Below are 22,343 nucleotides of genomic sequence, written 5' to 3'. Positions count from 1 at the left end.
ACAAGGTTAATGACCTAGTACTACAGGTGACTGAGTTTATTATGGTGGCAGATTCAGAGTAAGAGACACCTCCCATGGCACTAAACTCAAGGAAGTCATGAGCAAGAATTAATCAGAAAACAATGGTGCTTTCAAGGATTTACTTCAGAAGCACATTAATTGGATTGCACCTCCTGTATGTACCAGATCAATACTCCAGAAAGCAACCTCCTAAAGGAGCTCTTGTTCAGCAGAACACTGTTTGGAAGGGCAAACTCAGGACTATAAACTCAGAAACGATCTTCTTTTGTCTGTTTCTACAGCAAGGCAGTTGAGTGCTGCATCAGGGAAGGCTGAGGAGGAGGAAGACAAGGGCATCCCTATTTACAGGCGAGATTGCACCAGAAGTGCCCGACTTACATAAGCAATTTGTTCTCTTGTTTGTGTAAGCAACCCAGCTAGACCACAAATACCATCCTGAGTGCTCAGGTGAAAAGTACTTGCAAGTCATTGTTCTGAGAAAATGCTCTGAAAAGCAGAGCCCAAGGCTGTGACATCAATTGCAGACCTCTGTGTACCATGACTGGATGCTGGTGACTCATGGCATGCATAAACCAGCAGCATTTGAGAAGCCCTTCATAACCAGGTCCAGTAAAATTTATTGTTCTTAATTTGCAATTAACTCATCTTAAATTGACATAATTGGAGAATCTGACTCACAGCCTTTTCATAAGTGTATTTTTAAATCTCATTTATAAGACAAATGCATCTTCTGTTTCTGAAATGACATAAATATTACTTTTTTTTTAAATTAAGCTATGCTTCATTTCACCCAGTAAAGGAGCCAAACCCTAGTTTGTTAGTACAAACCCTAGTTTGTTTGTTGGTCTATGTCTGGCTGAGAAATGAATCAATACACTTAAATCCTACCCTAAATGAACTTTTGTGCAAAGTTGTGTCTTACAGCACAAGTGATGATTTACATCAACATGCTGACTCAGATCCTGCCTGGAGCCACAAATGGGTTTATGTTGCTGTTAGAGAGACCAGAGTCTTTCTCTGGCCCCCTTCCTCTTTCCCTTTTCATATAAAACCACCAACTCTAATTCTAATCTGGACTGCAGAGCAACTTCTCCTATGTCAAGGGAGCTGGCCTGGGGTGGAGGTGGATGGGGCTGCACGAAGCAGCAGAGGCAAGAGCAGGCGCTCGCTCAGCAGCGTAAGGAGGTGTCGCTAGGCAACGAAGGTAACCATGGATACCTGCATCCCCAGCGGCCCGCGGGCTTCTGAGATTAGTCACTCATCTGGAAAAACACTTTAAAAAAAATAAATAAAAATTCATGCGTTACAATGCAACACTGTCTCTGCATAAATGTTGTTGTAATGACGAGATTCAGTTTAATAGAGCTTATTTTACTGGGACCTGATGTTTGCTCCACCCCAAGACTCGGAGAGCTCTAAGTCATAGAATCATAGGATAGTTTGGATTGGAAGAGAGCCTAAGGGTCATCTAGTTCCATGCCCCCTGCCATGGCCATGGACAACTTCCACTAGACCAGGTTACTCAAAGCCCCATCCAGCCTGGCTTTGCACTCTTCCAGAGATGGGGCATGGTCACTCACTTTCAAACATTTTGGGCTGCAGCATTAGTGACAGAACCAGATCTCTGGCCAAGGGTCACACCTTTTTAAATCCTTCATTAGGGAAATACCCCGAAGCTTTAAATGCTACAAGAAAAGCAGTAGAGCTCCTTTACATATAAATTGCCCAGGGAGATTGACTGTCCCCTCCCCAGAAGGCTGGCATTGGTGTTTGGTTGGTAGGTATGATTTCTTCCTGATTAATGTCAAAGTTGCCAGTAATCATGTGCCTACAACTAATGTTCTCCCATCTTTCACATGCTGGAGGTTTCCAGTTAGCAAAGGCAGCTCAGAAAGAGCAGCATCCTGGAGACCACAGCAGCAGGACAAAGAGCAGCCAAGGTCACCAACCACCTTCTTTTTGGCTCTTGCAGGAATGTGATTGTGTAAATACACGCGCATGATTCTAGCAAAGCCAGAAAACCTCCAAAATCCTTGGCAGTCTGTGGCCACTACACTCTGAGCAAAATTCCCTCCCAGTTCCAAGCCTGGGAACCCATTCAACCTTATGCTTACGTGCCTCATTGCACACATCACCTGCGATACTGGTACTACCAGTCTCTTTCCTACCACTTCTTTCACCTAATTCAGAATACTTGAGTCAATAAAATCAATCTGTAGTTAGCATAGGCATTCACAGGAGCATGGATTTGTCCTTGCACAAGGGGTGTACTCAAAGTGATTAGCTCAGTCATTCCTGATAGGGTCTTATAAACAAATGATTGATTCCTGGGTGTTTGAGGGATGCTGATTAGAATTAGAATTTACAGCAACAGCTCAGTCTTACTTCATCAGAAGAAATTGTAAAAAAAGGAGATCAACTGCTTAATAAAAAGTCATGTTTCCTTTCATCTGATAAGATGATAAGATGATATGCTGGCTATTTTAAATATGAATGTAAAGGAATAAGCAAACCAGAAAATGATAATACACATGCTATATATATTACCTATCTTGCCTTAATTAAAGTAGTTTACTTTGTTTACCATTGGAATGAGGCAGGGCATGTGACTCACTTTAATCTGCTTATTCAACTTCTTTATTAAAATCATGCTTTTCAGCTGTGATCACTAAGCCAAATAATACACAGTATGAGCAAAAAGCTTATGAAAATCTGTATAAACTATTTTGATCAGTCTTAACCAAAAGTTGAATTTGGCTTCAAACAATGAACCTTTTTTTCTATGAAGCCTTTTAGGAAATCCCACTGCAAAAATTCTTAAGCTTAAATGGTAGCTACTGAGGATACCATTTGCTTGCTGGAAACATTTAGAAAATTTGATTTACTGTGCATTGTAGAAAAACATAGAAAGGAGAATAAAACCTTTTTACTCAGTTATATATTTGTGATACTGACACAGTCATAAACTACACTTTGATCAATCTTGTGGTTCAGCTTCAGTGATGTCAACTTCCTTGGACTAAAGCATTTGTAAGTAGCTCCATAATTTAATAGATTTTTCTTCATGAAGCCTAAATGTAAATGCACATATATACAGTGTCCTTGCACTCTCACATGTACTTGCACAGTTAGCAGAGATTCTGATTTAGCAAGCAGGAAAAGGCTTTTCCTCAATCAGAGATGTGAAGAAGGAACAAAGTGGTTGAAGCCCCAGAAACAGGGGGTTTCATTGTAAATGATGCATTGTGGAGAGAGAAAAGTTTTAGACTGGATAATTAGGATTAATACATTTTATATAAAGGTAACAGCCATCTAAAAACAACCAAAAAAAAGACTGGAACAAGACACACTATAATGGATGCATATTATCAAAACCTATTTGATTTAGTAGCTGGGCTACAAATCTCATCACAAATTTATTTTCACATGACTGCCCAGACTTTCTGCTTTAGCCTGGCTCAGAAATGCCTTGGCCTTTCTCATAGTGTTACTGAATTTCCTCTCCCAAACCCAGTCAAAAGCACATCAGACTGTAAGAAATGAAGGAATAGCTTATTTATGAAGTAAAAAAAAAACTATATTCCCAAACATTGAAGCTGATAAAGCCTGTTTCCCTTATAAATCTGTGCCTTGAACTTGTTTGATTTTGGCCAGACAAGGTACAGGAAACACTGCTTTTCACAAGCTGTGCTGCCCAAGTGAAGTTTTCATTCCAAGCTTCAGGCCTCCTTTTTCATGCACATTCTAATAGAGTATACATGCTTGGTGCAGACTTTAATTAACAGACTTTCTCTCCTCTAACTGTTCATTTATTTGCATGAATCTTGGGGCTTAATTATCTTTGAAATGTCTACCACTTTGTCAAAAGTAGTAGAAATCAGACAGAACTTTCCAGCTATTAGGGAGGATTCAAAAAAATCACCATATATGCAGAATTACCTCAGCACATGCATTGGTATAAACCTATAAAACTTCTTTTTGACAAACAGACAAAAAACCCAAACTTTAAAAAAAAAAAAAAAAAAAATTAGAATTGTGAATTCCAAGATTGTTTTAGCTGCATTAATCTGAAGGTTGCTACATAAGACTGCACTGTCTGGACTGTAAAAGATGCAGATCTGTACTTAAAATGTGAGGATTTCTGGACCTTACAACCTGGACCTGACCACAGGACCTGACCACAGGAACTTACAAAATTTTTATTTAAATCTGGTTTTGTCTTCTTTGTGCCATTATCACCCAGGAAGGTTTTGAAGACTGATTCTTGGTTCAGATTCCCCAGTGATAGCTATTAATCTCTTCATATCTAAACTATCTCTTAAAGGATGGAAAGCTTCTTTCTCCCAACTTCTCTTCATTATTACCTATTCACAGAAGTGTTGGAGTTGGTTCTGAATGATAAGGAGAAGCACCTCTTAACTTGCTAATGAGGACAAACACAACATCAATACAACTGTGACTAGCTTTAGAAGAATTTTCTGAGGTGATAAAACTGTTTCTTTACACAAAAAAGTTGCTGAATTTTCCCACAGGGGAAAAGGTTGTATATGTGTTTCTTGTACATCTCTGCAATATTTATTTTTGAACACAGTGTTGGAGCATAGAGTTCATACAATGTGATCAAGTCAGTGCTTTTACATTTCAAACTGCATGAAATAGACTGTATTTCACCCCTGCTGAGCTTGTGGCTGAGCACAAAATAGATTTCTCCGCAGGAGAATGCCTGGAATTGTCTGTTTTTCTTAATAATTTATTTCACTACTTAATGTCCTTCAATTTAATAGGCCAGTGTCTGTAATAAATTGCATTATTAACATCTGTTTTCACAACATTTTCCTCATGGGCTTCAGTGATGTCCAACACTATGGCACACAGTTTGTGAAATACAAGAGTTCATGGACAAATTCAAGCACACTAGAGTCAGGGTGGCCAAAACTGATCCCACCCACCCATAATCTGGATTTTGGGGATGAATGTGCCTGGACCAGAAGCGACCTCTCATGCTGCTGAGATTCCTTCACTTGCAAGAAATGTTACAGCTGCTAGACACAAACAGGACCCTTGTCCATACCAAGTTTGTCCACATTTGGTGCCTTAGAGTGTGCAGTAGCCTGGGAGGGCAAACATGAGGACACGTGTCTGCAGCCTTTTTTAGACAGTGTTTTCCTAGTTCCTGATCTGAGCTCTGCAATACTCACTTAAGAGACATGGGATAAAAAGCACAAACAGTATTGAGAGTACATATTTCATCATTTTATATGAGTTTTTCTCTTCCTGGGTGCATGAATTTGTTTCAGTCTTTTTGGCATAGTGGTGCAACTCCATCTGTACTGTTGATTATCTGGCAGCCTGGTGCTTCCCCAGACTCTGAGACAAGGAAGATGTGGTTTCATCATCTCCCAAAACAAAGGTGATGGCCAAGGTCTTGCATTTCTTGGGCAAGTGCTCTAATTCCCTATCTGTTGAACAAAAGCAGGGATTTCTTCAAATCCAGCTCAGGGCTGGGAGACTCCAAGGTGATGCACCTGCTTGCAGTCAGTCCCCCCATGACAGTGCTCCAGCCACAAAGTGTAGTGTAGATGACCAGGCTGTGTCTAGCATCCATCTTGCTGAAAATAGTTTTTCAATCTTAGGAAACCTCTAAGTTTTCTTCAAAGGTAAAAAGCAACTCTGGCTCACCTAGCAAACACAATGGAAAATTGCCAGAGCTTGGCTCCTCAGTGATGGGCCTGCTATAGTGGCAAAGTAACAACCCCCCCTCTAAGATATTTAGAAACAATATGATCTGGCAACAAAGCAAGAGTGGTCTTTTCTGTCCACTGTAAAATATTCTAAAACAGCAATCAATTCTCAATTAGACTACAGGGGAAAAAAAGCTTAGAAAAAATTTGTTTGCTTTGTTGATTGATTAGAGTTTTGTAGCTTTTTTTTTGAGGCTTAACTTGTGTAGGTTGCTGACCTTGGCAGGAATGTAAATGGCATCTTGTAGGAGTGCCATCTGACTTATTTAGCTCTGATCTTTTCTTTCTATGTGAAATGCCAAACAAACCCAACAACTAAATCAAAGATTGACCCTTATGAGAATTCACTGCAAAAATTCACTGAAATTCTTTTTGTCTGTGTAATTCACTTTCAACTTCTATATTCACTAAAAATAATACTACTGCATCATCACAAATATTACCTGCACATGGTAGCACATGCTATCTTTGACATCTGTAGGACTGTAAACCACGTTGTTGTATGATACCTTCCATCAACATAAAGTGTTAATGTAACTTAACTGAAGGAAGAATTTTTAAGAAATCATAGAATCTTAGAATCACAGAATCAGTAAAGTTGGAAAAGACCTCCAAGATCATCAAGTCTGACCTTTGGCCAAACACCACCTTGTCAACTAAACCATATCACTAAGTGCCATGCCCAGTTATTCCTTGAACACCCCATGGGATGGTGTCCACCTCCCTGGGCAGCCTTTTCCAACATTTGTGATCATCCTCAGTGAAGAAATTCTTCCTGATGGACAACCCAAATTTCCCGGGCACAGCTTGAGGCCATTTTCTCTTGTTCTGTCACTGGTTGCCTGGGAGAAGAGGCTGACCCTCACCTGGCTACACCCTCCTTTCAGGCAGTTGTAGACAACAGAAAGGTCTCCCCCAAGCCTCCTCTCCTTCAGGCCAAACAACCCCAGCTCCCTCAGCTGCTCCTCATAGGACTTGTGCTCCATTGTGCTTCTCTGGACACCCTCCAGCCCCTCAATGTCTTCCTTGCAGTGAGAGGCCCAGAACTGGACACAGAACTCGAGGCATGGCCTCACCGGTGCTGGTGCCAAACACAGGGGTACAATCTCTTCTCTGGACCTGCTGGCCACACTATTGCTGATGCAGGCCAGGGTGCCACTGGCCTTCTTGGCCATCTGGGGACACATTGGATCATATTCAGCTGTTGTTGACCAGCACCCCCAGGGCTTTTCTGCTGGGCAGCTTTCCAGCCACTCTGCCCCCAGCCTGTAGTGCAGCCTGAGGTTGTTGTGACGCAAGTGCAGGACCCAGTACTTGGTCTTACTGAACCTCATACTGTTGGTCTTGGTGTATCAACCTGGTCTATCCAGATCCTACTGCAGATGATAAATCAAATTAAATTTTCATTGGTGAAATGTACAGAAAATTCGATCTATATCCTGATATGTTATTCGTTATAAACACGAGTGGAACACAATAGAGACAAGCAAATACTTTACTTTTGTATGTTAGTATCAGATATGTATTTTTACATATCAAGTATTCATATACACATAATGAACAAGGAGGTTAAAATATTTCCCTATCTAGCCGTCTTAAATTAGGAGTCAGGCTCATACATTTCACCAGAGATGGGATATTGAGAGATGTGGAGGATGAGCAATTGGCAGTTGAAATTTACTTCAATCAAATTGCAAGATAACTGTTGTTTAATATTCTTTTTTGAAGTAGCTTATTTTCTGCTTGACACATCTGTTAAGCTGTAAATTCAGAACTGTTCTTAGTGAGTGTCTGAAAGCACGGATTACTCATTACCACCTAATTTGCTATGGATCACAGGAAAGTACATTTGTATTCCACTATATTTACACCACATCTGCAACATACATACATACAACAACAACATAGTTTAGGTCACCAAGTACATGACAGTGAAAAGGTAGCATTACAAACCTAATGAATTAGACAGCCATGATCTTTTGTTAGATGGTTGAAAACATTGGCAGTCCCAGGCTGGTCATATGTCTGTCTGTCTGTAGGAGGCTGTTGGTGAAACGTGAGCAATCCCCAACTGACTTCAGGCAAAGGTGTTTGGGCTGATATCGCCTCTGTCACGGGCTATCTTGTCAGTCTTGTCTGAAAGTAGATTAGAAATTGAATGCACTAGTGTTTTGGCAGCCAAGTCATAAAGAACTAGATAGCACATTTGGGGCCATTAATGGCTTCAACTGAGACAGGTTTAGAAGAGACATTTTCCCACAGCCTGATTGATGCTTTCATGTAATTTATGTTCCTCATCCAAAGAGTCTGAGTTTTCTGAAGGCAAAAGATTTGTATTGGAATGTGTTTTGAGTACCTTTCTGAGGTCAGTAAATAAAACTTTTTTTTTTTTTTTTTTTTTTGCTAAATAATCATCTCCCTTTCCTGTAAGTTTTCTAAATACTTTTTCTTGGTTGTTTAAAGCAAATAGGACCACATGTGGTCATATTCATGGGCTGTGACAGTATATGGTACAAGGAACTTCCCTTCCAGGAATTAAATGGTGGTGCAATGTCGGGGTATCGCTTTCTAAGTCACCTGCACACACATGACCCCATCAGGCACGGTGCACTCCAGGGTTTATGGCAGAACAAAGCAGCCAGACTTACTGACACAGAAATGGATTAGCAAAAAGTAAAACAGTGCTGAAGAAACACCACTGCTTCTGGTGGTCAAAGAAATCACTTTAGAGCAGCTTTCCTCATCACCGAGACCTGAATACTGAACTGCTTATAAATGCTTCTGCCATAGCCACATCCCTGGACAGCATACATTGAGCTCTGCAGAACACTACTCGACTCATTTTATTACAATTTTTATTACTTTTTTCCTTTCAGAAGGATTTTTTTTTTTTTTAATCTGTTTCAACATGACAGTATTAGGTTATGCAAAGAAAAGAATTAGTCAATAAAAAGTGGCATTTAAACATTCTGTGAATAAAACATGCTGACTCTCTTTTCTTATTCTTTTAAAACTATCCGTAGACTATAACCTCCGCAAGGTTGCCCTTTTTTTATTTTGCAATTCTGACAAAAACTTCCCCTTGAAATTTCCGGTTCTAGCTACAAACAGAGATGAAACCTTTGCTCAGGCACATTGAGACACAGCCAACACAGAAAGGTGAGCTGGAGCCCGGGGTGGCCCCAGCATAGGGAGCACCCCATCAGCGGAACACAGCCCCGTAGGAGCTGGGAGCAGGGTTACTCAACAGCCACAGCCAAGCACGGGATGTGCCAGGCCCAGGGGCCACTCAGGGTGCTCAGCCAGGAGCAAAGGAGACAGGCTCAGAGAGGCATCTGAGGGGTCCCTCCCAGGACATCAGCCACCTACAGCAGAGGTCTGAGGTCCACCGGAGACAGGCACACCTACACCACAGCTCAGGATTCAGGAGAGAAATAAATGGCAGGGATCCCTGAGGAAAAGGATGAGGGTCCCAGGGAAGGCTCATCAGAGCCATTACAGTCAATTCATGCTCTCAGGGCCCTGAAATGTCTCACCATAAAGCTGCAGCAACACTTGTAATAAGTCTTTTTTTATTGAAGCTTTCCTACAAGTAAAAAATTCAGTCCAAGGGCTACACCAGTATCAGTGGTATCAAAAACATTTCTTACAAGATTGACAGTAGGAAGTTTTATCTGACATTACATTTCATCTATCTTGAAAATCTTCTAAATGACTATTTTATATCTTACTACTATATGTATATATATATATATCAACACTGGACATAATTTCTTGTCTTGCCATGTATTAAACTATTATTATCTATCCCTTATAGGTGTGTCAGTTAAGGTCTGTGCTGCTGGTGCTGTACAAGCATAGGAAAAAAATAGAAAGCCATTTTTTACCTCAGCAGAAGTTAGTTTCTGCCCACAGTAAACATAGCACAAGGCACTATAATAAATACAGTATAATAAACACAGTAAGTCATAAAGAAAAATGGAAAAGGAAAGACAAAGGAAGTCAGATTGTACATTAACAAAAGGCAGCAAAATGAACCTGCATAATTTTGGTTTAATTCTTCAGTTGAGAATCATACCTAATTGTCAGAAACCCCCTTTGGATGTTTATCTTCAGTGATATTTCTGGAACACTGTTTCAGCTCAGTGTAAAATTCAACTCACGCAATTACTGTTTTATTTCTTTTCCATCAAACATATTCTAGTAATAAGAATTCCTGGTACTGCATTTAAAACAAAACTATTTTCTTGATTGCCCTAGGATCTGACCTGGCATTACTCAATGTCCCCTCTGCTTACTGGCTAAGGCAGTGTCTTGCAATAATGGAAAATGTATACAGATCTGCTGTTTCTGAAGAGAAGCAGCCAAGGAATGTGAGTTGTACAGCAGATACTCTGCTCTTTTGAAATGAACTGGGAACACAGATATTTTTGAGATACTCTCAAATTCTACAGATCTATGAATTTGGGGGAGGAAATACATATTAGTAACAAATGTTTAACTTTTACAGAAGATAAACATTAATGTCCACCTTAAGCATCTGATCACCACAGTATCTATTCTGCTAGATAACCCTGAATTTGTAAATAGCCTATAGAAAAAGGTAGCAATAGAGAAAATGGAATCACCTCCAACCCCAGTGTACAGGCTAAAAGGAAGTTTTCTAAAGTCAGCCAAAAGGAGCCACTTGTTTCTCAAAAAAAGGGCAGTCTGGTCTCTCTTTTGGAGATTTGATTCTTTTCTTAAACCAGCAGTTATGTTCATCTATCCCCAGAGATCAAAAGCTGAGAATTATCGATGGATGGCTTGTATTTAAAGCCACAATTTTAAGAACTAGGCATTGAAGCTTATATTTAAAACAAATGAAAACTGAGTACACAAAGCTATCTTTTAATTTTTATGCATGAACATCAATTTGATGCCACATTTCTTTGAGCAAGGTGAAGGTGCAACCTCAGCACCTTCCACTACTTGAGGAAATTTAAGCCCAAATAATTTCGGATTGTACCTTAAGCACCAAAGAAGGGACTAACTTGATAAAAAGGGTACTTGCCATCATTTTTGCTCTAGTTGTCATTGTACACAGAAGAACATCATCATTTGGCCACAAAACACAATTGCATGAGGGAATATGACAAAGTAGGCATAAACACACTTTTGGGCAAACAAGAGAGCAACCAGAGCTCTAAGCACTGATACTTTTCCAACGGTGTTTTATATATATTACCTATGATGCTCTAACATCAACATTCATCACAGAAACACCTCGAAATTCAGGTCACTCTTCTCCCAGCGTACAACCTAATTATGAGGTCAAGATCTCTGCTGTCTTCAGTCTTCACAGCCAAGTGAAATGGTCCGCTTTCATTCTCCAAATGCTTTATTTCCAGAAAAAGTATGAGCAGAATAATCTGTTGCTCATACCACTGTCCACAGTGGGCTGAAAGCAGACTGCAGCAGAACAGGTAGAAATTATCCTATCCTGGGATTTGCACATCTTTTAGACATAGTATAGCATCAGACCTACAATAAATTGAAAAATAACAATTATTATAAAGAATATAAATAAAATAATTAATAATAATAAATTCCCTGAAATCTGAAGTGGAAAAATTCTGACTGTTTTTGTTGGGACCTTTACTTACTTTATGCTTTTGTGCTCCTATATGCGTAGGCCCTTTCCACAGGCTAAGTGGGTCTGATCTATCCATAGCATCTGCACCTGACTGAAGGACAGGGAGCTTACAGCACTGCTTCTCACAGAAGGAGGAAAATTCCAGGCAAAAGCAAGGCTTTTGGACCCTTAATGCCTTTGCCTCTATTATAGTTACTTTTGGCAGGAGAAGGATAAAGTGTACTTTAAGTCTTGGGATTTACTCATCCCAGAAATAAATATAAGGCAGTCAAAGGTGTAGCTCTACAGAGTCCAGGCCAGCACAGTCATGGATGTCAGCTGATATTAAAGAAATCAGGTATCCCTAAAGTCAGCTTGTATCCTCCAAAAATATCAATAACAAGTACAAGGGCAAAAGTTACTCAGTTTTAGATTTGAACAATTGCAGACTGAACTGCTGAGCTGCTTGTGTATGTAATTGGGTTAGAAAATATTCCACTGTATAAACCTCTGGAATTCTGTATGCTTTTCTGAGAGAACAATATATGTGAATACTTACAGGTCTCCAACATTTTTTCCTGTGTGAATCAAGCATACTGTTTTTCCCTGTTTTGCTTCTGAATTCAATATGCACATCTACTTCCTGCCTGTCCAAACCCTGGGCAAGGCAGCCTGGCAGCCTGCACTAAAGGAGAGGCAAACAAAACTCCATGGTGCATGGCTGGGGACTTCAGCCTTTCTTAAATGAACATGGCTTCTCTCAAGGGAAGAACGAATTGCTGCTGAGTTTTTTTATATCAGCTAATCCTTTCAGAAACTGCATTGAAAGTCAAGAAATAAAACTGAATTATTATAATTATTGTATAGTTTTTCTCAAAGAAATAGCTCTTCCTTGAAATCATCATGCAAATAACAATACAAGCGATTGCTGCAAGGTAGAACAATAATTGCTTCTAATAGGAGGTTCAGCTAGTTTTCTAAATGTGGGTTTTTACATATGAACTCAAAATCTGCATCTGACATACCACCAAGTTTTCAGCAAATTATTAGAGTTTCTTTATCCTCTTAATAACTTTTTTTCCTCTTATTTCTTTACTGTCTTTTCAGGGAGAGCCATATGTACATGCAGTGTTTATTAAAATGGAATCTACAGTTTTTCCTCAGTTTGTGTTGCTCTTCACACATATGCAAAGGACTACAGGTTGATAAATCAAAAAGAATTGTAAATTCTGAAAGTTTAATAAATTTTTGTGTGAATTATTATTCAATTAAAGTTTTACTGAAAGTATAAAATTTAGTCTTCCCCTTTCACTTTACTCTTCCTAAGTAAGTATGTCTTTCAACCAGGTAGTGGAAACAATATCTCATGACTGCAATCTCTACACATTCTCATCTATACTGATACAAAAAAAGAAGATTCTGAGCTTACTGGCCAGGAATGTTTGGGGAATAAGGCAGAATTGGGAATTGCCCCAAGTACTGGTTTAACACAAAACTGGTTAATTTCCAAATGGCAATTTTCTGATTGTCAAACACAGTGACTAGAAAAATACTGGATGCAGCATCAAAGAAAGCACTTTAGATTACAAATTTTTTTTTTTTAGCTTTATTTGTGAAATATCAGAACATTAAATATGTTTGAATAAGTTAGGATTACTCTGGTGACAGAAACAGACTACATTTGTCCTTATGTAACAGAGACCTTATTTAACAAGGATGCCACTCTGTCAGCAAGTCCTTATCTGTGGAAAAAGCTAACAAATGCATCTCATGAGTTTTTATTTTATTATTCTAATCTCAAAATTCAGTGTTGAAGTCCACAATTCCACTCTATTCCTGTAATGAGTTCTTATCTTGCATAATGACTTTGAATCATATATTACCAAATTTAGGTGCATAACTGAAGTCCAAGAGGTAAAGCACCACCATAGCGAGACTCCAGAGGTTCAATAGAGTTAATAAATAAATATCTAAACTTGTAAATATTACTTTTATGTTGAATGATAGTTTAAGAAGCAGTGCAGCTTTATTACACATCTCTATTCAGATATGTTTTCTTCTATAGATAATATTGAATTTCAGCCCCTCGAAACCCTCATTTTTATTTATGAATATTTTAGTATATTACACCTTTAAGAAAATGCTAATTACTGATATTTGCTTTGTACTTCTAAGATGCAATTTCTTATAGATCAATCTCCAATTCCTGTTCCCCATCTAAACCTTCCTTGAGTTTGATATTTTTCACCCAAGCATTTCTACTCATAAACAGCTGATACGTGCACAATATACTGGCACCTTTTTCTAGACAAAGAAAATCCAGTCTCCACAATAAAGATGGGTCATAATAAGTTTTATCTATTGCTCAGAGATTAAAATCTGTCTTATTTCCAATTAAGAATGACTATCAGGCAGTAAAATGAGAAAAAAAAATTAGAAGGTTTGCCAAGATTTCATCTGCTTTTTTGATTAAATTTAAGTATTCCTTAACTTGTCAAGTGTCACACAGTGAAGCCAAGATACATTTGGTACCTATTTCTGGTAACCTGCAGTTAAGACCATATAAATGCACATTTTGTGACATCTCTGCTAGTCTGTTATCCCACAATCCCAAATGGACTACTTTTATCAATGTGTCCCAGTATGTCTACCCCATAAGGTTGAAGAGCAATAAAAGAAATCAAGAGAGGCCTACAGGAGAAAAAAGTATCTATATTGGGTAAACACAATATCTTGTGGAGCCAAGAATATAAAATATTGAAAGTGTAGTTCTGGTGTTCAAGAAAATCGGAAGAGATTAATCAGAACCTCAATCAGCCTACTTCCCATAAGTTTGCAGAGTCTATGGAGCTGATCAATCTTAGGAAACTACTTCTGTCAATAATCAAGACATATTAGTTGCAGTGATGTACATATTGACATTTATCTCTGCTTACAGTGATAGCCAAGTCCTCTAAATTGGTAGTTACTGCAAATCTCTAGACACTTTCTATCTGAATTGTGATTTTAAAAAATAAATTTCCCATCTTTCATTCTCCCATGTTAATCACCTACAGGGTTGCTTGGCCCAAGGAACCACAGACAGGTTATCAGCTGAATACATTGCTTGGAGATACTCAAAAACCAGCTTTCTGCTACTTCCTTGAGCTTTTCTTCATGATAGAATAGAGACTGGCTCGTGGCAAGTCAGGATTTTTCAGAAGTGTAAGCATGGCTGAATTCTAACCCCATGGCTGAATTCTACCCCATAGAACTATAAATTATTTAGATTATAATGAACAATAATTATCTTAAGGAATCAGCATTTAATCTCCTCAATGATTTAGATTTTCAAGAAGCTTTTGAAAAGAATCTGTCGCAAAGGCTCTTTCAAAAAAGTTCAGTGTCAAGAGAGGAAGAAGAAAATTCCTCTCATGGTAACTGGTCAAAGAACAATCAACTAATATTAGAAAGAAATGGTAGATTTTTCACAAAGAAGGAAGGCGCCAGCAGAGTCCCTCAGGTATCTGTGTTTAGACATAGGATACTAAACTAATTCTTAAATGATCTGGTTAAAAAATAAAAAGTGAGGGGACAAAATCTCCAAATGGAACAAAATTAATTACAAGAATCAGCACTGGAAATGACAAGTTGCAGAATATGCCCCCTTATATGCCCCCTTATCTGCGTGATAGAGGGGCAGTTAAATTCGTCATTCATGAAAGCAAATCCATACCTATCATTGTGAAGGGGAACAAACCATAAGGTGACAAACTTAAACTTATAAATACTAGACCTCAAATGACCATGAGGAAGGTGATTCTGGAAGTAGATCTTATGGAAAGTTCTCTGAAAACATATTTTCAATATTAAGAAATGATCAAAGCCAAAAATAGAATATCAAGAACTATTATGAAACCAGTAAAGAATCAAATGGAAATAATCCATCACAAAATGTGATTCTATCCCAAAGAGACACAGTAAAATTAGAAAATAAGTATAATTGGAGATTTGGAATTAAATAAACTAAGACTTATGGGGAAAAAAATGAGGAAACTGGAGAAAATTATGAAACAAAAAAATGAGGAAATTAGAGAAGTCTATAGAAACTGTTAAAGGCATAAGAGAGGGTGGATAAGGAATAACTATTGACTGTTTCCCATAACATAAAGGCAAGGTGGACCACAGTGAAATTACCAGGCAACTGGTTTAGAACAAAAGGAAGTATCTTTTCATTTGACACATAATAAAACTGTAACACTCATTGCTACAGGATGTTGTGGATACCAGAAGTATAAATAGGCTCAAAAAGCAATTAGACAAAATTAATGGATGGATTAATGCAAGATATCCATTCTGAAAGTCCCAAAGACTAAGACTGGCAAAACTTATAACCACGGGAAAAAATAATTATGTCCTTGCCTTTCCCAAAATATCTACTAGTAGCCATTGTCAGACACAGATCAGTGAGCCAGACAGATCTAACAAAGTTGTTCTTACACTTTGACACAAGAATTCAACTCTTTTTTTATTGGAAGTATGAACTTCATTCCTATTCTAAAGTGAGCATTTTTTAAAGAAAAAGCCATGGTTAGACTTTCTATTAGTGTCTGGATAGTGGTTGGATGGTGGTTGCAAGCTAGTGATGAAATTACTGGTTTGGTGCTTTCTCAAGTCTGGAAATGAGTAGAAGCTTCTGTCATTTGATGGCTGATTTGTATGATGGGGTCAGTCTGATTCCCAGAGATGAGATGATTCCATCCAAACACCATACTCACAAATAAAACTCCAAATGAAAAGCCCATTAGTTCAGTATAATTCAGCCCTCTTCATTAGCAAGACATATGGATTGGGGTACATCACAAGGCTTGTGCTGACAACCTTGTGTGTAAGGTTGGCACAGGCAATCTTGTATGCAAGATCTCAGGTGTGCTTCTGTAAACCCTCAGTAATGTAATGGAAAAGTAATTTTCCAAAAATTATTGACACTATTCAGGATTATTCCCTGCACCTACCAGTTTTCAGGACTGGGGCCCTTGTCTAATTTTAAGCAGTGTATGGAATGAAAATTTCAGGCTATTTCTCCTTTCCATGGAAGAGCTCCAATCTAGACCATAGCAAGTGACCAGACAGATATTAGTGGAGGGAGTATGAATGGAGCCCATGTTAAGAGACTTCATTACTTTCAGTGATGAGGCTGAACTGCAGTTTTGCCTACTCTTTTAGTATGTGTTTTCCTAATAGATAAGAAGGCATTGTGCTGTTGAATAGCCATGGGAAGGTGATGAGGTAGGCAGGAAAAGGAAAAAGAAGCAGAGATCTTTTCACATTTTTATTACTAATGCTTAATTTATACAATGCTTCCTGAACATAGTGAAGGATTTAGAAACTATTGAAAATCAATCATAGAATCACAGAATATGATGAGATAGAAGAGACCCACAAGGATCATTGAGTCCAACTCCTGGCCCAGCACCATCCCCAAGAGTCACACCATGTGCCCGAGAGCATTGTCCAAACACTTCTTTAACTCTGTCAGGCTGGTTCTGTGACCACTCCCCTGAGGAGTCTGTTCCTGTGCCCAACCACCCTCTGGGTGAGCAGTCTTTTTCTAGTATCTGACTTAAATCTCCCCTGACACAACTTCAGGCCATTCTCTTGGGTCCTGTCAGTGGTCACTGCCTTTGGACGCCCTCTAATAGTTTAACATCTTTCTTATATTGCAGTGACCAAAACTGCACACAGTACTCAAGGTGAGGCCACATGACTAGTTCAGAAAAGACAGTACTACTGAGGTTTCTTGCTAATAATAAACATTTTATTTTTTCCAAGCTGTGTAACTTTTTTATTTTTCTGCATCTTTTTCATTAGAGTGTGCTTCCTCCTTGACTATTGTGAGAAATTTAAATATAGTAATAATTATTTTGTGGAATATAATTGTTTTTCATCAATGTCATTACATAGTCTTGCTCGGAAGATAGGCAGATTGCAGGATGTGTGGATTCTGAGGTGAATTGTGCTCTGAAGAAACCATCACTAGCAGCTCAGATAACATGGATGAGAAACCAGATACAGACACAGAAGAAATTTTAGATAGATCAAGTTTAGATGGTTTCAACACTGACAAATCCATACCTACAAGGTTCCATGAGAGCAGAACAAATAAGGCTGTTTAATAACAGTTTAGCAAGTTTAAGTTGTTAAATATATTGAGAAGAGACAATCCCTTGATACCTGTTAAATTCCAGATAGTCTGAGATTTGACTGAGATGCTTTCTGCCAGTTTGTGCTTACTGCACATCATCTTTGTAATTCAGGCACCAGAAAGTTGTAAATTTGTCAACAATGTCAAATCTTTACTTACTGTTGAAATGGGGCTATAAAATCTGAGGTCCAGAAGAACAGGCAGCAGTGGGAGGATGGCAGGAACTGCTTGCACAGACATGGCATGGGGGTTACATTTCACGGTGATCAGCATCTGAAAGACATCAGCAAGCAGCTAATTGTCTATAAATTACTGTATTTACCAGTTCAGCCAGGCAAATTCTAACCTAATGATACTTAATAGCGTGCTACACAGTCAGACAGACTAAAAATAATTTCTTTTAAAATTACAGCTTTCTCACAACAAAAGTAAACAAATATGAGAGAAAATAATATTTTAATTTGTAGTGTTTGCACATTGATGGATTTCTGAGGTTTAGATTCACTCAAATGCCACTTAACACTTCTGCACTCAAACAGAAACGGATTGTTTCAGCTGAAATCTTGTAAGAGGTTTTCACTCCAGCTATCCATTTCTGCCCTCTCAGAAGATAACTGCTTACTTTGCACAAAGTTGCAAGACCAGCATACCACTAAATGTTTTGAACATATTTTCTTAACTCAGCTGTTTTTCTAGTTTTGCTTTTACTTGTTACTTAGAACTGAAGTGCATCTGCAAAAGGGGTTAATTCTGTTATGCAAATTTTTGGTAGGCTGATCCATCTATAAAATAGGAAATAACATATTTAAATCCTATTTCATATTCTCTCTAAGGATATGAACACATCACTTTCCATCATACTTCTGTCTTGAGCCTTCCCCATTGGTCTGAAATAAGCCTGTTCATCAGTTTTATATTTCTATCCTGCTGTGTCTTCTATACCTCGTGAGGCACACAAATAAACCATTTAATCTTGTAAATACCACAGAAGTGTTTCTGCTTGTACTTTGGCTACACTTTATTGTCTTTGCCATGTATTAATTGCTTATTCAAAATCTTTGCAATGATGTTTCCCATTCCCTGAGCAAAGGAGTAAGGCAACCATCTTGCCTCCCATTTTTTTCCTGTTAGGTTTTTAACACTGAGTTTTTTACAATTACAACCTGATGGAAATGTCAGAGCTTATTAGACATGAAATACTTCATTGACAAAGCAGATCTACACCAAACATTTTGATAAACTGCTAATGAATGCATTCTGATAAATGTAAGCTTACATCCTGAGTAGACAGTAAATATAGTAAGATATAGCTGCACATTGGTGTCTTTCAGATGCTGATACCTCACCTGGAACACCTTCCTCTACACAAGTTCCTTGCCTAGGCACAAGTGGATCAGGCAAACCACAACAGTTCCCTGAGCTGAATAGCATAAGCTCTGAGATAAGAGGGCTGGTCTAATGGAATTACACACTTCTGCTGATGCTTTTTATCTGCATCCCCTGTGAGATATTAAAGCTGTATTCAGGGTAGTAACTCAGTGCTCTTAAGTGATGCCCTGAGTGCAGCGGAGGATTAAATGAATGTTTGAAGCTGTGACTGACTTTAGCTGTTTGCCTCACTCTTTCTTTGAAGGACCATCATGGACACCTGATGATGTCAGGAAAGAAAGGGCATTTTAAAGGTTTGCGGCAAACCCTATCAAATCTTCCAGATGATATGAAAATGGCTTCATCCTTTCTGGGGATGATGACCTTGTTTCTGGCTTTTTTAGTGACTTTTCTGAAGGGCACACAACCATCCCCTAATGTGTAAGGCTATTTGCTACAGCTGAAACCAAGGAAAATTAACTTCAGTGTCCATAGGGAGCTCTACAGCTAGCCCAGGTGGGCAGCACTATTGCTCCTCCTCCATGAGTGTGCAAGGGTATCAGACTGTATATGCTTTAGTTTCTAACTTTTTTCCATTTTATGGGCACACAACTGGGCTCTGGGTGTTCTGCAAACAGGGACCTCTTACTGGTTGGATTTAAAACCCATTCTGCCTCAAGAGATATAATTACGAAGCTATCACTATGAAGTCCTGGCCAGAATTCTACCTGAGGTTCCATTTTGTCTTTGGAACTGTGGCTTGTCTGCACAAAGACCACATATATCCCATGTATCAATGTCCCTGTCACATTACAGCCATTCAATGACGGATTTCACAGATTGAACAGTCTTTCCTTCATGTGCAGGCACCAAGCTTGTTCAAACAAATCATCACTCTCTTCCACTTGACCTATCCTATTATCTCTGCAAATTTCTCATCCCAACCAGAATCAGTTAATTTCCAGGGAGCAATGACCCCCTCCTTGCAGAAGGATTTCTAGCAGAAAGAAACCTATTACCAATCATGGTAATGTGTGGTACGCACACTTTGCAAAACTTTGCTTTTCCAGTGACACCATATTCCAGATGGTACTATTTCTTGCCTGGGCGCTTGCCTGTCCTTGCACTATCACATTTTGATACACTATTAGACAAATTAATCCAGTCTTCTCTTGGATTAAGCAAATGGATGTTTTCATATTCTTACCTGACAGGCCACTTGCCTCCCTTGCTGTGCTAGGGTTCACCATGGCCTTAGGTACTCCAGGATACCAAGGACAAAGACACTCCTGAGCTCACAGCAGAGCATGGCAGGAAATTAAACCAATTCTCCAATACTTAACAGAGGCTCAGGTAAAAAATTTCTAGCACTCTTTCTTCCTTAGCATGTGAAACATGGGAATGTCATTGTCCTCATTTAAAACTTCTGCATCAATTCACAGTCATTACAGCAAAACTAACACCCATTTTTCTCTAAAAACTCAGAAATTGAGTGGAATAAGGATGGGACCAACACAGGTGGTGATGAAGCTAGCATGTCCCAGCCAGCCAGTAGGTCTGGACTCACAATTTCCATGCTCTAAGTGTCCCACTGAGCTCAGAAGTGATTCAGAGGCTGGGCGCATATCAGTACTTACCTGCAAAAGTCCTTCCAGTGCAGTGTTTATGCTCTCACTCCAACCCAGGTGGGAAGTCAGATAGAAGCAGTTGCTACATCTGGTAGACTCAGCTTCCAGTGCAGCTGCCTCCTGGCACAGCAACTGAGCTCTGAAGCAAAAAGCATATAAGAGAAGTGCTGGATATGGCAGATTCATGGAAAGTGAATACAAGATTAGTGTGTTGGTTTTGACTGGGACAGAGTTAGACACAAGACAAGAATGATCACATGAAATACACGAGATAAACTAGCACAAAATCATAATACATGATTTTTCCAAGGTAAGCAGGGACCATTCATGACCTGACCTTGCAAGTACATATTGAATAGGTCCTAATCTGCTCTACCAGATAATCTGGCTCTGCACAATAAAGCATAACTGCTCTTATCATTAAATTTCATATCTATGTCTAAAATCAAATAAACCATATGTTCTCAAACCTGCAAGTTTTATAAATTTATATTTGAATTCCCCCATAGAGAAAACACAGACTGTCTTGTGTAATAGAACACCAGATTAATTTTTTTCTACCACTTCCTGAAAAGTATAATATGAGAAAGCTTTTGCTTCTATATCTATTTTAAAACACCAATTTGAGAGCTTTTTCCCTGACTAACAAACTGTGTGTTGACTAACAAACTGTGTTGCCCAGAGAGGTGGGCAACACAGAGTTCAGAACCCCATCTAATCTGCTCTTGAATACTTCCCCATCCCTGGAAGTGTTCAAGGGCAGATTGGACAAGGCTCTGAGCAACCTGACCTAGTTGAAAATGTCCCTGCGGGGGGTTGGATGAGATGGCCTTGAAAGGTCCCTTCAAACTCAAACCATTCTATGGTTCTATGAGAAACAATAAAGCAAGAGCTAAAAGAATGGCTTGTGTTGATGGCAAAGAACAAAACTGACAGCAACCAAACTGGGAATGACTGAGGTTTTGTCAAGATCAGAAGGTCTGTTGTCTGATAACAGAAGAATGGCAATAAAGATAACATCATGTTATATGTATCACTCCTGTTATTCTAAAAGGAAGGCAGACTGTAAGCTTAAAGATAACTCAAATGAGGAAACGCATACGAAAGGCAACCCATTCTCTAAGAATTATGAAAAGAGAAATTAAATTCTGAAACAGAAGAATCACCTTGAAATAATGTTTGATTTCAAAATGGTATTGAACAGCAGTCCAAAAACCCGTTTGATATCACCAGTAAGTAAAAAGGCAAGAGACATAGTGAGGAATCAACAACCATATCCTTTGCCATTGACATAAACCACTGATGATCCTTGCCAGACCACTTAAACAAACATATTTTTGCTTTTATGTGGGTATGAGTGAGTGAAAATCTAGGGTTGACTGAAATCAGGGGGGTTTTAATAATTTTCTCTAAGTTCTCACTAGTAGTTTTCTCCATAAATTTCCCACAAAGCCGAGGAGAAAAAAAATGGCTGTGAGCACGCTATGACATCAAACACCTAGATTTAAGTATTACAGGTATCTAAGATGTGGAACTATTTTATGTGCTAGTAAGGTCATAGCCTTAATGTCTGCTCTCAGGTGAACTAAATTGCTTTTTCGACTCCAACTGTCTTGATTAGATTTCCATTTACTATAATGGGGCCATAGGCATGTCTATATGCATCTAAACATAAAAAAGTTGAAGGTCTTAATATCTAGCCCAGTACCATTGTCTTTCATATGTCTTGCTCTAGATGCCATTTGTATTTTTTCGTGCCTCTAAATCACAGTTCAGCAATGCTTTTT

The 22,343-nt window shown here is 38.7% G+C and overlaps 1 protein-coding gene across 1 annotated transcript in view; it reads right to left on the bottom strand.

The window, feature by feature from the left end:
• LGSN (lengsin, lens protein with glutamine synthetase domain) overlaps window positions 1-17,833 on the bottom strand; it is a 58,971-nt gene extending 41,138 nt beyond the window's left edge. The window contains exon 1 of the mRNA XM_069008617.1: window positions 17,720-17,833. Coding sequence (XP_068864718.1) covers window positions 17,720-17,833 — 114 coding nt within the window. The remainder of the gene's footprint in view (window positions 1-17,719) is intronic.
• Window positions 17,834-22,343: the final 4,510 nt, after the last annotated feature.

Source organism: Aphelocoma coerulescens, chromosome 3 (assembly GCF_041296385.1).
Source record: "Aphelocoma coerulescens isolate FSJ_1873_10779 chromosome 3, UR_Acoe_1.0, whole genome shotgun sequence".
Lineage (NCBI taxonomy): Eukaryota > Metazoa > Chordata > Aves > Passeriformes > Corvidae > Aphelocoma > Aphelocoma coerulescens.
Note: the sequence above shows the minus strand (reverse complement) of the source record. Positions and strands in the feature narration are given on the sequence as shown.